General features: G+C 48.8%; 1 protein-coding gene across 1 annotated transcript in view; it reads left to right on the forward strand.

The window, feature by feature from the left end:
- The first annotated feature begins 1,030 nt into the window (after window positions 1-1,030).
- TNFAIP8L3 (TNF alpha induced protein 8 like 3) overlaps window positions 1,031-15,113 on the forward strand; it is a 39,083-nt gene continuing 25,000 nt past the window's right edge. Inside the window, exon 1 of the mRNA XM_081097975.1 lies at window positions 1,031-1,295. Within this exon, the coding sequence (XP_080954101.1) occupies window positions 1,244-1,295 (52 nt within the window). The 5' untranslated portion in view covers window positions 1,031-1,243. The remainder of the gene's footprint in view (window positions 1,296-15,113) is intronic.

Genomic DNA, 15,113 nt, shown 5'->3' on the forward strand with positions numbered 1-15,113 from the left:
GATGCAGCCCATCAATGATTCTCTCTCATTATTGATGTTTCTATCTCTCTCTCCTCCCTTTCTCCCTGAAATCAATAAAGAAATATATTTTAAAAATAAATAAATAAATGGCACTTTTTAATAGACTGCTCTTCCTGATTTCATTTTGCTCGGTCAGTCAAGTTAGTCTGTATTCTCTGCCTACACTTCATATGCAGTGTTACACAGTTGCTGGAGCTGATAATTCAGGGAGACAATAAGACTGTGTGGATAGTCAACAATTAACAATCTCCTGAGGCTCCGTGTGTTTTTTCCCTTAGTTTAGTCTCTTACTTACTGAATAAATTTACAAATGCTTTTTTTAAGAAAGTGGAAAGAGGGCGTATTGAGGAAGTTTGGCACACTGTGTTAAAGACAAAGAAAAGGTTTTAAAATCAATTCTTGCCCCTGGAGACTGGCAGGGTGGGTCCTGCCTTTGATGTGACCCAGGGCTCCCAGCGCTGGGAACCGGCGCCCCTTCGGCTGGTCCACCCTGCCCCACGCACGCCTGGGGAGTTCGCTTTACTTGCCGGGCGTCGTTTGCTTCCCTGGAACCCTCGCTTGCATTATCCTATTTACTCCCCCAAAACATTCCGGACTAAAGGAAACTCTCCTCTTTCCCATTTCCCAAGTGAGGAAAAAGACCTAAGTTGAGTCACTCGCCCAAGGTCTATAATCGGTGGAGTCGCATCGAACCGGAGCGCCCCGACTCCCTCTCACTCGGAACTTCACAATTTCCTATTTGGCACCTTTTCACCTAAGAATCCTCCAAACTTGGCCACACCCAAGAAAAAGGGACCGGCCTCGCCCACCGCGACACTTCACCGGGCTCCCCGAGTCCGGGCGCCGGTAGGAGGAGTGGCACCGCCCCCGGGGTACTTAACCCCCGTCTGGGGCCCGCGAGGCGCCGGCTGCTCCCGCTCCGAACCGCTCGCGCCTCCCCTCTCTCCTCCCTTCTCTCTCCAGGCGCGCCCCACCCTCCGCCCCGCGCTCCCCTCGCGCAGGCACCGGCCGGCGGGCGCGGGGAGTGGGGAGCGGGCGGCGCTCGCCGCTGCGGAGCCGCCTCCTGGCCGCGGCCGCCGCGCACAGTCCAGACCGCACCTCCCGGGCCGCCGCCTCCTGGCTGACCGCACCGACTGCGCCCGACAGCCCGAGCCGGGACGCAGGCTCCCAGCGCCCCGCAGACCGGCAGGAGGCGGTGGACGCCCAGCCGGCAGCCCGCAGCATGGATTCGGATTCTGGCGAGCAAAGTGAGGGCGAGCCCACGACCGCCGCAGGTACTGAGTGGTCGCGGCAGCCCGGCCGGGAGGGCTGGGACCGGGAGAGGAGAGGCCGGGGCAGGAAATCGCGAGTGTTTCTCGGAGCTGCCAGGCGGGAGGCCAATCCCCAGCAGCTGGGTCCCTTCCAGCAGGGACTGGCAACTGCTCCGCGCTGGGAGTTTGCTAGGGCTTTTCTTTAGGAGGCAAAGGAGGTGCATGTGCGTGTAGCTCTCGGCGCAGCAGGGCTCCCGCAGCGCACTGGGGTCTCCGGAGCTGATGGGGGTGGGGAAGGGTTTGGGACCTGTAGTTTGCTACGGTGAGGGTTGCAGCACATCTGCCTCTGAAATAACTTTCCGAGCTCTTGGCCCCGTCCTCGAATCCGGGGCAACACGGCTGCTGCGGAGCAGGTGACCGGGGGCGAGGATATGACTGGGGACTCGGGGAAGAAATACCCCGCGGGTGGACGGGCAGGGGTCAAACCACAGCTAGTGGCTGCGGTTTCGCTAGAACAGCCGGTGCAGAAGCGTTAGCCCAACCTCCTGTCCCGCACGCTCGCAGGAGGTCCCGCGGAGGGTCCCGGAACACAGACGCGGGGGCGCGCCGTGGCCGGGCTTCGCCTGGAAGAGGCGCCGCCTGCTTTTCACAATCGATAGTTATTGAAGCGATGGGTGGATGCTTGGGAAAAAATGAATGTCCTCCCCCGCCTCTCCCTGATACTGAGCAACAGGAGGAAGCCACCCACAGCCTTGGGTGGACTTACTGCTGGGCTCTGCCCACCTCCACTGGCTGGCTCTGCCCACCGCCCCGGAGTCCAGGCCCCGGAGACAGCACCCGCGCACGTGCCCTTTCTGCCGCTCTCTGTGTGACCCTGAAGGCCAGCCCTCCCCAGCAGACCTGTGACCTGAGTGCTGGGTCCCACCTGGTATAGCCCCGAGACCCCGGACTAGTCCCCACTCTTCCCAATGTCAGACCAGTGTCCTAAGGAAGGGGACCAAGTGACAAGAGGGCACCATCAGCCCGAGAGTGGGTGCAGGGAAGGAAGGCTCTGGAACCAGGCAGGACCGCGCCAGGCGCTGTGAGAAGGACCCTACATGTATCATTCCCCTTCATCCGCACAGCACCTGGCCAGGTGACTGTCATAGCTTGCCCACATCTCACAGCCAGGGAGGAGCCACGGACGGAGTCCTTTTCCACTGGGTCGCACCCCTCAGCCTCTCACAGGACAGCTGTGGCCAACACCTTCAGGTGGGTGGGAAGAGGCCGCAGGAAGGAAAGGTGGCAGCGCCAAGATGCCTGTGTGTGAGGATTCCTGTGTGTGTGCGCCCGGGCTCCCTGCTTTGTGTAGGTATAAATAATAAACATGAGCCCTTTGCCTACCTGTATGTCTCTGTGGCTGTGAAACATTAAGATTTCATTTCACAGGTGACTTGTGGATCTTCTCGCATCATTTAAAAGATCCAGTGTGTGTTTTGTGTGTATCTAAGTATATTTTCAAAATTGAAATGGGGGGGGGGCAGTGACACTGACACTTTACTTTCTCAAAATCCCAGGAACTACCAGGCTCTCCAGGCCCACCCTGAGATCTCCTTTGGGTTGATGGGGAGAGGAGGAGAAGGGTGGGGGTGAGGGGGAAGACATGCTAGAAAAGTTAGTACTTAGGTGAAAGGGGCAAGTAGGGTATTCTTACACGTCTTGCTGCTGCTCCCTCCAGCCTTGCCCAACGCTGAGTGTCTGAATGTGCTTGTGTCCGTGTCAGAAGGCCTCTGCACAGCTAACAGCAAACATCACCACTGAAGTCAGGCGGCCAGGTGAAGAGCAGGGCAGCCAGCTCTTGTGAGCTGTCACCATTTGCTTGTGCCTCACTGTTTTCTACAGTCAATTCTCTCTCCATGTGCTTGGATCCCACAAGTTGAACATTTATTTGAATGCCATGAGCCATTCTGCTAAATGGCATGCTATCACACTCATTATTTTCAGTCTTAAAGTACTCTTTGAGACAAAGCTTGATGTTATTCACCACCTTGCTGTGGCTGCATCTTGTCAAATGGAAACTCTGTTGCAGCTTCAGATACAGGTTAAATGACAGGTATGTTAGCCACAGGGGTTGACCTTTGTCCCCCTAAGGCAGTGGTTCTCAACCTTGGCTGCACATTAGAATCACCTGGGAATCTTTTTAAAATCCTGATTTCTGGGCCTCATCCTCCGGAAATTCTGTTTCTTTGTTATGGGGTGGGGCCACAACAGTAGTAACAAAGGAACAGAATTTCCGGAGGATGAGGCCCAGAAATCAGGATTTTAAAAAGACTCCCAGGTGATTCTAATGTGCAGCCAAGTTTGGGAACCACCGCTCTAAGGAGTGTGGACCTGTACCTGCCCAAGCTGGATGGGTTTTAACTCAGATGGACAGGAGAGCAAGTGGACCTCTTGGGTACCCGCGTGCACGCGCATGCACATGTGTGTGCGCATGCGTGCGCACGCGCGCGCGTGTGTGTGTGTGTGTGTGCGCGCGCGCACGTGCACACGTGCGAGCATACCTATTTCATAGGGAGTTGCCATATAAGGGCTCCTTCCTCCTCAGTGCCTTGCCCTTCCTGAACTTGTGAAAAAGCCCTGCCCTAAAATGGACCTTATTCAGGTCAAGAGCCTGGATTGTGGAATCAGAAAGACCTAGATTTCAATCTCTACCTGATGGGCAAGTTACTTAGCCTCTCCAAACATCAGTTTCCCCCTCAGTAAAATGGGGGTTAGCAATAGTACCAAAAGGGGCTGTGAGGATTAAATAACACACGAAAAGTATTCCTGATAGTCATTCAATAAAGTGTAGCTGCTATTTTGATTACTGCCTGATTGGATTATGTGGCATAAGAACACTGCTAAATAATGTGCACCAGTGTTTTTTTAAAATGTAAACCCATAGGCATTTGTAAAACAATTAATATTGTTGTCATTATTATCACATTAATGCCACTAAGGAGGTTTTTTTTTTAATTTTCTCTCCAAGGTGGTGTGTGTGTGTGTGTGTGTGTGTGTGTGTATGTGTGTTTGCTTGTTTGTTTTGGGTAGATTATTTTTAATTTACCTCTTTTCACCCTCATCATCTTCCAGCTCAAGGCATGAAGATGGGGATTTTAAATCTGCTTTCACCACCCTTTCCTCTAACTCTAGGGAAAGTTGTAAAAAGCAGAGAACCCCTTGCCCAATCCACCTGGTAACCTGAAGATTGGCCACTTTCATGCCACTTCAAATAGAAGAAGAGGGACCCCCTCACTCCCTGCCTCCTACACACACACACACACACACACACACACACACACACACACACATTTTTCCCTTCAAGGTAGCAGGAGACACAGGAGGTACTCACCTGATCTCTCTTCCGTTTTTGCCCATCTCACCAGTCACGAATTGGCAGAGGAGTGAGGACATCTCCAAGGACCACTTACTCTTTAACCCTTTCAAGAGACTTTTCCAGAGATCTCCTCAGCACCAGCAGATCTCTCATCTAGCAGCACCATGCATAGGAGGGCCAAGCGGGGGTGAGATCTGTCTCAGTCTGCATTTTCTGTTTTTCAGGAAGCACAGGATGATGCTTCTGTGTCGTTCTGCTGCTTGCAGCGCCTCAGCCTTTCTCTTGTTTTATGGTTCTTTCTATGATTAGGAGAGAAGCAGAGTTTATGGAACACTGGATTCACTCCAGAGACCCAACTTGGCAGTCTGTCCTTTGAAACCCTAGAGCTTGGTCTATTAACTCCGCAGTGATTGAGAGTCTGTCCAAAGAAGCAACAAGCGAGTAAACATTAGCAATGTCAGCTTTTTCCCTTTCTGGCTTGTGAGACCAAGGTAGTCTACCCAGCTAAAAGCAGACAGCTAGCTGGTCCAGGGCAGCCAGGCTGACGGGGCATCCTAGCGGCTGGGTAGGTACTGCAGACAAGCATTTCCATGCTGTGGAGTGCAGATGTGGTAGCAGAACTTGAAGACAATAAAGGAAGTGGAAAACAGCAGGCTCCTAACAGTTCACCCCCTAGGTCCTAAGCTTGGTCCATGTGAACAAGGCAGCAAGGAGTGTGCAGGCCCGATTGGTGGCCGGGAGGAGAAAAGGTGTTTTCAAAGTCAGACACCACTTGAGCAAAGGCATAAATAAACAGGGAGGTGAGTGGAATGGAGACAATACTGGGGAGTACTGGGAAATAAAGTTAGATGAGTGTACGAAGGGCCACTTATAGGAGGGTCTTAGTAACTTGGTCCTGATAGTGATGAAAGAATCCCCTGGGCTTACTATTGAGCAGAGATGTGACCAACTGGGAGCTGGGTTTGCAGACGCCACATTTGACTGACATGAAGTACAGGGACCCAGGTTTGAGCCTCAGCTCCCAGGGTGTGGGCACAATATCAGAGCGGGTGGGAGTGCTAAGCGCTAAGGCGAGGCAGAAGAGGAAGGATGCAAATGCCATTTCAGAGGAACAAACTGAAGTTGGTGACAGATTGTACCAAAGCAGTGAAAGGGAGAGTGGAGGAGACTGCCGTGTTAAGAGGGGTGAGGGCGGGGAAATGCAGGAGACGCACTCCCAGCCCCTCCTTCCATCAGGAACTTTGCGATGTCTGCCTTAAAGGGACTTTCCCCCTGTAGACAGTAAATCATGATTGGGATGGTGAGGTTCTGGAGTTTGTTGATTCTCATTGTTAGGTTCCTGGAGGTGGCTGTTCAGTAACCTCTGTCAACCCACAGAAGGACGATTAATGAACGGACCAACTGAGGGCAGGGACCTCCTGGGGATGACGTACCTCTTGGCTGTTAGTCCCAGTCCCATGTTTTATTCCTGTTTGTGGACATATTCAGGGGCCTCTGCCTTGTCCACACAGTGGGCTGTAGCTGCTCTGAGGGTCAGGACCTTGTTTTGTGCTTTCATGTTCCCAAGATTTTTATGGACATAATAAATAAAAGAGATCTTGACGAGCCTCCTGAGAACTCTGCACTATAAGGCCAGATACACAGCCAGAAACCTGTCCAGTGAAGCGGAACTGCCAAAGCTTCCCTTCCATGTTTGGTTTTGCTTCATTGCTTTAAGATTTCTGGCACTGACTAGGACACTGTGTTGGAAAGTATAGGGGAGCGGAGAGAGGTAAGGACACAGTCCACCCTGTCCGCCAGGGCTTGAGATCAGGTAGGAGGAGAGGACACATATACCGATTACCACAATCTAAGCCAGTGCATGAAGACTCCTGATCTCCTTGCCTGGGATTACACCTCAGCCTCATCTCTGTTTAGGTTCTCTCTTGACACCAGCCACTTTCCATTGTGTGCTTCATGGTTATTTTTGTATATGTCTCATCTCTTGTCCTGAACTCTTCTAAGGCCAAGGTCTGAGTCTCACCTCTCACCAACCCTATTCATGTGCCCTGAACACAGTGGTAGGTTGCTAGCTAGATGGATGCTGGACGGGTAGGTAGATGTACGGATGCTGTTGTAGGTTGGTTCCCCAGGAAGCAGGCTCTGAGATGCAGGTTAAGATCTAGTAGGTTTTGATCCCAAAAGCAGTCTCAGAGAAACAGAGAGACACTGGATTGTAAAGCAGACCCAACAAAGCATTATGCTTTGGAGCTGGAATAGGCCTTCGAACTGTTCTACATTTGCGGTGAGGGGCCAGGCCTTTATGTATAACTAGAGGCCCAGTGCATGGATTTGTGCACTGGTGGGGTCCCTCGGGGTGGCCTGCGGGCATTGGGCCCTAGCTCGCGCCCCCAAGCTTGCAGCCCCAGCTCGTGCCCCCAGCCTCAAAGCCCCGCAGCCCGGCCTGGCACCCCACCGCCCCCTCACCTGCTCCACCATCCCACTGCGGTCCCACTCTCGTCGGGGCCCATTGGGGGCGGCAGTGCCTCCACTGCCACCTGCTGCCAGCGCCGCGCCGCTCCTTGGTGGTCAGCGCACATCATAGCCAGCGGTTGAACTCCTGGTTGAACAATTTGCATGTTAGGCTTTTCTTATATAGGATGATACAGTGATCATGCAGGCCGTCCCAGGGTGTGACCTGGGATGAAGCTGTTCCCCTCTGCGAAGGGCCATCTGAGGGCAGCGCTCCCAGCAGTTTGTGGAGTGTTTGGGCCTTCATTCCCAAGGCACAACCTGGGCAGTACGCCTCAGCATCCACCCAGGTGGCCTCCAAAATTCTTCAGCAATGTTTCACTGGGGATGCCAGCCTTGTCATCCAGCAGTGTGTAGGGGATAGTTGTTGAGCTATAAACTTTATCTAGACCTCATAGCTTGGCACCCAAATCTTTACACAATCCAACAGATACTGGTTGAACATCTGCTTTGTGATCAGGGTGGTGCAGGGTGCTTTGGTGGCATGCAGACATGGAATTAAATGCGGCTCTGCCCTCAGGAGGCTTGCAGCCATGTTAAGGAAACAAAGCACCCCCCCCCTCCCCCGCCCCAAAACAGGATCTGCAAGGCCGGGCAGCATCAGCAATAACTAGTGCATGATTTGGAGCATGGGCATGGTGGTCTGGGGTTCTGGTGGAAAGGCTTCATGGAAGCCTTTCTATAACTAGAGGCCCTTGAGGGTGGGGTCCCCCTGAGAGGCCACCTGGGAGAAGACGACTGTCTTCCTCAAAACATAAAACTGGGTGCCGTGGTGGTGGTTGTAGCCGACATGTAAGTTCCTAGAGATGGTGAGAGAATGTTTATGAGTATGTCAACATAAAGCTCTATTTCCTATGTTATATTTCTCTTTTAAAATATAGCACCTGCTTTTTTATTTGTCAGCAAAAGCAAATTAGTCACACTTCCCATGAGCGCGTTCTCTAACTGGTTTATTTTCCTCCAGAGTTAACTTTGGCTCCCACTTGAATTCACATGTAAATCTCTAGAAAAAACAACAACACTATATACATAATTTTGTTGTGTTTTTCAGTCACTTGACTTCCAACCCTTTATGTAAAATGCCTGTGTAGGTGGGTGTTTGGGCTGTGTTCTGTACAAGTATAGAAATAAAGAAGAGAGAAGAATTTTTTTTTAAGTTTCCCCTAGCAACCTAATCCAAGAAAACATATCAGAAGAGTGACTACCCTTTGCCCCACATCTATTAAGGCATGCCAAAAATACACATTATGTTTTTATACATCAGAAATACTCTCTTTATGACACAAATTCTGTGGCTGCCTTAGAACAATCTTCACGTTCATATTGGGTTTCCTAAACATTACTGCCTGGGAATAAATTTGAGGCTGTTCATGGAAAATCTAGTGTGCAGTCTATAAAAAATGGCAGGCTTGGCGGCACAGAAAGTGCTAGACACACCCTAATAGAAACCAGTATTTTGTAACTCAGTTCTCCAGGAAAAAAAGGACACGCTTTGGCAATGTCCAAGTATTGGCTTCAACCGTTGAAAAGCCACAGGAGCAGCCACCGGCTTCTAGGTTCTCTACTCAGAAGTCAAATATGTTTTCTTTCTGTGAAACGGTTCTAGCCCTGAAAGGAAGCATTCTGGTGATACATAGCTTTGTGACGACGCCCAGTTTCTTTTCTATAGTAGAGGCATCTGATTTTATGTGCAGGAGGGAACTCGGTGAAGGACTGTTCTGGTGGGCACGCACGGCCCACAGTCCTGATTTGGGGCCTGTGGTTATGCTGAGAAGATAAACTGATCTTTCCGTGTAAAATACGGGGGAGAGGTGATGGGGGCCATCTGCAGGGCAGGCCTCTTTCTGGCCACATCGGAGTCTGGTCCCTTGGTTTCCTTGGGATCACAATGAGAAATTCATGAGAGAGACTGGGGTTGGGGTTACAGGGTAAGAGAAATTAGGGTGCAAGAAGTTGTGGTTAATATCCAACAAGATGAAAAGCTGTAAGGATAGTCTTTGCCAGCCAGAGTTCAGCCCCAGCGGGCTAGTACTGAATATAAAATAACAGTGATGTTTTTAATTTATACTTATTCTTTTATATTAATTAAGCATGCACAGTGTATTTGAGACTGGGTTAACTATTTATATTTAACCCTTATACCGGCTGTCTGGGTCCCATTTTATAGACCGGAAAAACTAAGGCACAGAGAGGTTAAGTAACTTGCTCAGGGATGTGCAGCTTGTCAGTGGATATGAAATCAGTCTAACTCCAAAAACGGTGTTCTTGTACCAGGTGGACTATGGTGTTAGGTGAATGGATGTCACCAGGCTTCTTTGCATCTCCTACCAGCTCCCGTGAGACCCAGAACCCTGACCATTAGGTCCTTTCATTAGGTTCCTTCTGTTTGGTCAGGACCCTATTTTAAGCTGCAGACATTACCTGCATTAACCCAGTAACACATGAGTAAGGATGGTTGGCACTGGCTCTGGAACAGGGGCTGGTGGGGGGTAGCTTGGGAGGGGAGATGGGGAGAGCAGCATAAAGCTGCTGCCAGGGAGAGAAAGTCCTGGGAGGACCCTGCAGCCACTCTTATCTCCAGAGTGAGGGGGACCTGGTGGGTGGGGATTGTGGCAAACACTGAGGGCGAGAAGGGTTGAAAAGCAGTCAGGAAAGGTGCCGAAGGCAAACCAACATTCTCTTTGCCAGAGTGCACCTTAGCTGGGTCCTAAGCCGCTTTTCCCCACTCCAGCATTTAGAATCTTTTCAGATATAACATCCCCAGGGCATGGTAACCAGTTGGATTCAAGGGGGAGAAAAAAAACTCAAAGATGAGACTGCAGCACAGTGACAGGAACTTGAGATCCAGAGCTATACAACTTGGGTTGGGGTTTTCAGCGCTATCTCTTAATTACTGCTTTTTAGTAACATTATTTTCTGGGGGAAAAAATGCAAGCTCTTGGTAGAATATGTGAAAACAATACAAAGAAGACAATCCGATAGAGCCCTAAGAATAGATGGGCTTTTCCAAAGGAATGAATATAGTTCTAAAGCAGTTTTGAAAAGATGCAAGAGAGCTTCATTTTGGAAAGAAGGGGGCTTTATATGAGAATTATAGGCCTGGTGCATGAAATTTGTGCACAGATAGGGTCCCTAGGCCTAACCAGTGATCGGGGCCAATCTGTGGGGCGACCGTCGGGTCGATCAAGGGGTCCCGCTGGCACTTGCCTTGCCAGCCTGGGGCCTGCTGGCTGGGGGCAGCTCCTGTGTTGAGCATCTGCCCCCTGGTGGTCAATGTGTGTCATAGCGACTGGTCATTCTGCCCTTTGGTCAATTGCATATTAGGCTTTTATTATATAGGATTGGAGCCCCCCTTTCTGAAATGTTTACTTGGGGACACTGAAAACATCCGGCTATACCACCAGGCAGTGTCAGAACCCGACCTGGAAGCCAGATCCTCTGGCTCCTCTATTCTTCTTCTAAAACACATGTAATTTTTTAAAAAGGAACCAAGTCATTCTGGGTGTCAGGATATCAAAAGGACCCCTACTCTGTTTCCTTCCAACACTTTCCTCCATGTATTTGCTGTCCTTTCACTCTTTTTCCTTTCCTGAGGCTTCTCCCTCCTGGGCACATCTGCCCAGAGGTCGGACCACCATAGGCCCACTCCAGGCCCTTCCCTTTGCCCCGCCCACACCTGTCTCTCAGTCAGAATTGCCCTACATGGAGCACTCGGAAGATTTTTACTCTTTTTTTCTTTAATACCCAAGAGATAGATGCCCAGTGACTATTAATTGCAAAGGTTAGCTTACTTTTAGTTTAATAGCTACCAGGCATCAGGAATAGGTTTATTGACCTCTGATGCTCCAATCATATTTTATCTTTGTTTAGATTGATTTTTCATTTTTGTAAGGAAATTTGTTCACCTGTCAGCCTGTCTACCCTTAGAATTTAACTGCATAATTTAGCAATTCAGTCTCAGCCAAACGAGGCAGGCAGGACTAAGTTAATACCGAGTCCACTTTCAAAGAGCCCACAGTTGTATCCAATGGGGATTAAACCTGAATTTCCTTGAAATTTTTTTCCTGTTGGCCTCTCTGTATATAATCCTGGTTTCCCTGTACCCGTCCTCAGTTGCTCCTGCGGCATCCCTCATTATTTTTCCTAAGAAAATGCTCTTGGCCTTGTTCTTGTCTGACAATACACCTTTATTTGGAAGGGATCACCCAGTCTTACAGCACAAAACTAAAGATTCCCAAAGCTGTGGCCTAGCCCAGTTCTCTCTCCAGAGCAAGAATCCTGCATTTCAGAGGCCTCTGGGCCCCTCCTTACTGTCTAGGAAACCCCTCAACTCAGCATCCCCATACCCAGATCATTGTCTTTCCTTCACCTTTTCCCAACAGCCACCAAGTAAAATAGCTGTGAAGTCATAAGAACAATGAAATAGCCTATACACATGATCTCATAGCACAAACAGGACATGGATAAAGCAGGTATTCTTATTCTCAGCTTACCGATGAAGAAACAGATTCTGAAATATTAAGTTACCATATCTATAAGAAATGGATAAATTTCCATAAGTATATAACCTTCCAAGGCTGAGCCAGGAAGAAATACAAAAGCAGAAAGTAAGTGGTGGATTTTTACTATTTAAAACTACCCCCGCCCCTAAAGGGGACAGAAAGAAACATAAGCATCCAGCCTAAACAATCTCAATGTTCAGTGAGAGGAGGTCTAAGGTGGCCGTGGCATAGGAAACGGGAACTCTCCCCTTCCCAAGCTTCCCCCTCCCCTGAGCAAACCAAATAGAGAGCAGTTACTCCTTTGAGACACCAGTGCTGAATGAACAGCTTCTGACAACAAGCAAGGAAGAGACCCAATGGGGAAAGTGGGAGGCCCGGAGCCCTCGGGGAGCTGCGGAGCACTGCAGCCCAGGAGCGTGATTGTGTACTGTTCCCTCCGCTTCTGTGCAGGTGCTTCAGCCTACCTGCAAAGCACCACTACCCCCAGCTACGCTGGCTGGAGCCTTTTTCCTCTGGAGCAAGCAGGCACAATGGCACTTCACTGCTAAGCCTGGCCTCAGCGCCCAGAGCTGTCCAGCCTGCAGGCCAGGGCCTCAGGGCCATGTGGGAAGCGCATGCCCCACTCTAAGCAGCTTCCCAAACCACCTGGCACATACTGCCTACGCTCCGGTTACCTCTACACCCGACCACTTTCTGAATAACAAACCAGGGAGAGACTGTATAGAGAAGGCTAGGAGCCACAGGAGCTCTTTCCGGACTGCGGGAACTCTTTGGGGTTGGAGGGGCCGGTCAGCGCCATTGTTTATGTCTCCCTTCGCCTCTAGAGTGGGCAGGGATTCTAGCCATGTGCTCTGGCCTATCAGCAAGGTCACTGCAATGGGTTTCCAGACTCATTCCAGAGTCCATTTTGGCCCCAAACAAAGAGAGCAAGCAGGATCAATAAGGCATTGCTATATGCACCTGGCCCCTCTACCCAGAGCCACTCTGGCTCAGTAGGCCAGTGTCCCTGAGGCCTGAGGCACCCATTCAGCTCCGACCAGCCTGCCACAACCACCCAGCACACGCAGCTTTCACAGAGGCCCCTTAGACAAAAGGCCACCTTTTCAAAACTGGGAGAAATAGCTATTTTGTCTAATTGATATAAACAAACATAGGAAGTCAAACAAATTGAAGACAAAAGAATATCTCTCAAATGAAGGAACAAGAAAAATCCGGGGGTTGAGGGGGCGGGGTGGGGGGACAAACAAGGTAAATCAGGTTAACTAATTTACCTGATAAAGAATTTAAAGAAATGGTCGTAAGGATGCTGACCAAACTTGAGGGTGGAGCAAAGGAACTTGGGAGACCTTCAACAAAGAGTTGGAAAGTGTAATAAAGAACCAAGCAGATCTGAAGAATGCAATAACTGAAATGAAAAACATTAGAAAGAACCAACAGCAAACTGGAAACTCATTAGAACAGATCAGAGACTTGGAAGACAGACTAGTGGAAATCAACCAATCAGAATAGCACAAAGAAAAAAAGGATTTAAAAAAAAAAAAAAAGAAACCAGAATAGTTTAAGGGGCTTCTGGGAATAACATCAAGTACTCAAACATTTGCATTGCAGGGATCCCAGACAGAAAAGAAAGAGAAAAAGGAACAGGAACTTTATTTAAAGAAATAATGGCTGATTTGCATCTCTTGGGTGAATAGTGACTTTGAGCATGTTTTCATGTCTCTTGGCCTTCTTTATGTCCTCTTTTGTTAAAGGTCTATTTAGGTGTTTTGCCCATTTTTAAAAAAATATATTTTTATTGGTTTCAGAGAGGAAGGGAGAGGGAGAGAGAGATAGAAACATCAATGATGAGAGAGAATCATTGATCAGCTGCCTCCTGCATCCCCCCTACTAGGGATGGAGCCTGAAACCCAGGCATGTGCCCTTGGCTGGAATCAAACCGGGGAACCTTCAGTCTGAAGGCCAATGCTCTATCTACTGAGCCAAACTAGCTAGGGATGCCCATTTTTTTATTGGATTGTTTATCTTCCTTTTGTTAAGTTGTATGACAATGAGGTCACATCTCACACCTGTCACAATGGCTATCATCAACAAATCAACAAATGACACGTGCTGGAGAGGATGTGGAGAAAAAGGAACCCTCATGCACTGCTGGTGGGAATGCAGGCTGGTGCAGCCACTGTGGAAAACAGTATGGAATTTCCTAAAAAACTAAAATTGGAACTCCCATTTGACACAGTAATCCCACTTCTAGGAATTATCCTAAGAAACCAGAAACATCCCAAGAGGTGAAGAGGTGCCGACCTTGTCCCCTCCCCAGTCTGGCAGCTATTTGTTTCCTCTAGGTCGAATATTCCTGGCTCCCTCTGGGCCTCATTTTTGTACCTGACAACAGCATTTCTTCAGCCCTTGCTCAGCCAGCAGGCCTTCTAGCCCCCTACCCACTAGGTCCAGTCCACTGCCCAGCCTGAAAGCAAGTAAGTGGAAGTAATGGGCTGGGTAAGCAGCCTTTCCAGTTTTCAGTCTCTACCAGCCAGTGTGTTAAGTTCATAAAGACAAACACTAAGAGAATCCATAACTTTTGTTTATACTTTAAATTGCTTTCTCATCTTTCAGGAGGTAAAAGAATCAAAAAAAATCATTAATTAAAAGGGGAAAAATAAAGTAGATTATGTCAGTCAATGCAACAATTAAATTTTATTTCTGCTTCAACAATAAAAAAAAAAAGAAACCAGAAACGTCAATCAGAAAGGATATATGCACCCCTATGTTTATAGCAGCACCATTTATAATAGCTAAGATTTGGAAATAGCCTAAGTGCCCGTCAGCAGATGAGTGGATTAAAAAACTGTGGTACATCCACACAATGAAATACTACGCTGCTGTAAAAAACAAAGAACCTTACCATTTGCAACAGCATGGAGGGACCTGGAGAGCATTATGCTAAGCGAAATAAGCCAGTTGGAGAAAGATAAATATCACATAATCTCACTCATTTGTGGAATATGATGAACAACATAAACTGATGAACAAAAATAGATACAGAGACATAGAAGCATCGAACAGACTATCCAACCTCAAGGGGGAGGAGAAAGGAGAAGGGGGTGAGAGAACAACCAAAGGACTTGTATGCATGCATACAAGCATAACCCATGGACACAGTCCAGTAGTGGGGTCAGGACATGTGCTGGGGGGTTGGGAACGAGGGGGGAGAGGTCAGTGGGGGAAGAAGGATTCATATGTAATACTTTAAACAATAAAGAATTTTAAAAAAAAAGGAAGGAAGGAAGAATGGCTGAAAACTTCCCTAACCTAGGAAAGGAAACAGACATCAGGTCTAGGAAGGGTAGACAAACAAGACAAACCGAAAGAGATCCACACCAAGATTTATTATAATTAAAATGGCAAAATTTAAAGAGAAAGAGACAATTTGAAGGAGCAAGAATGAAACAAGATAAATAAAAACTGACCAAAAAA

This window comes from Myotis nattereri, assembly GCF_964212035.1.
Source record: "Myotis nattereri genome assembly, chromosome: 1".
Taxonomy (NCBI): Eukaryota; Metazoa; Chordata; class Mammalia; order Chiroptera; family Vespertilionidae; genus Myotis; species Myotis nattereri.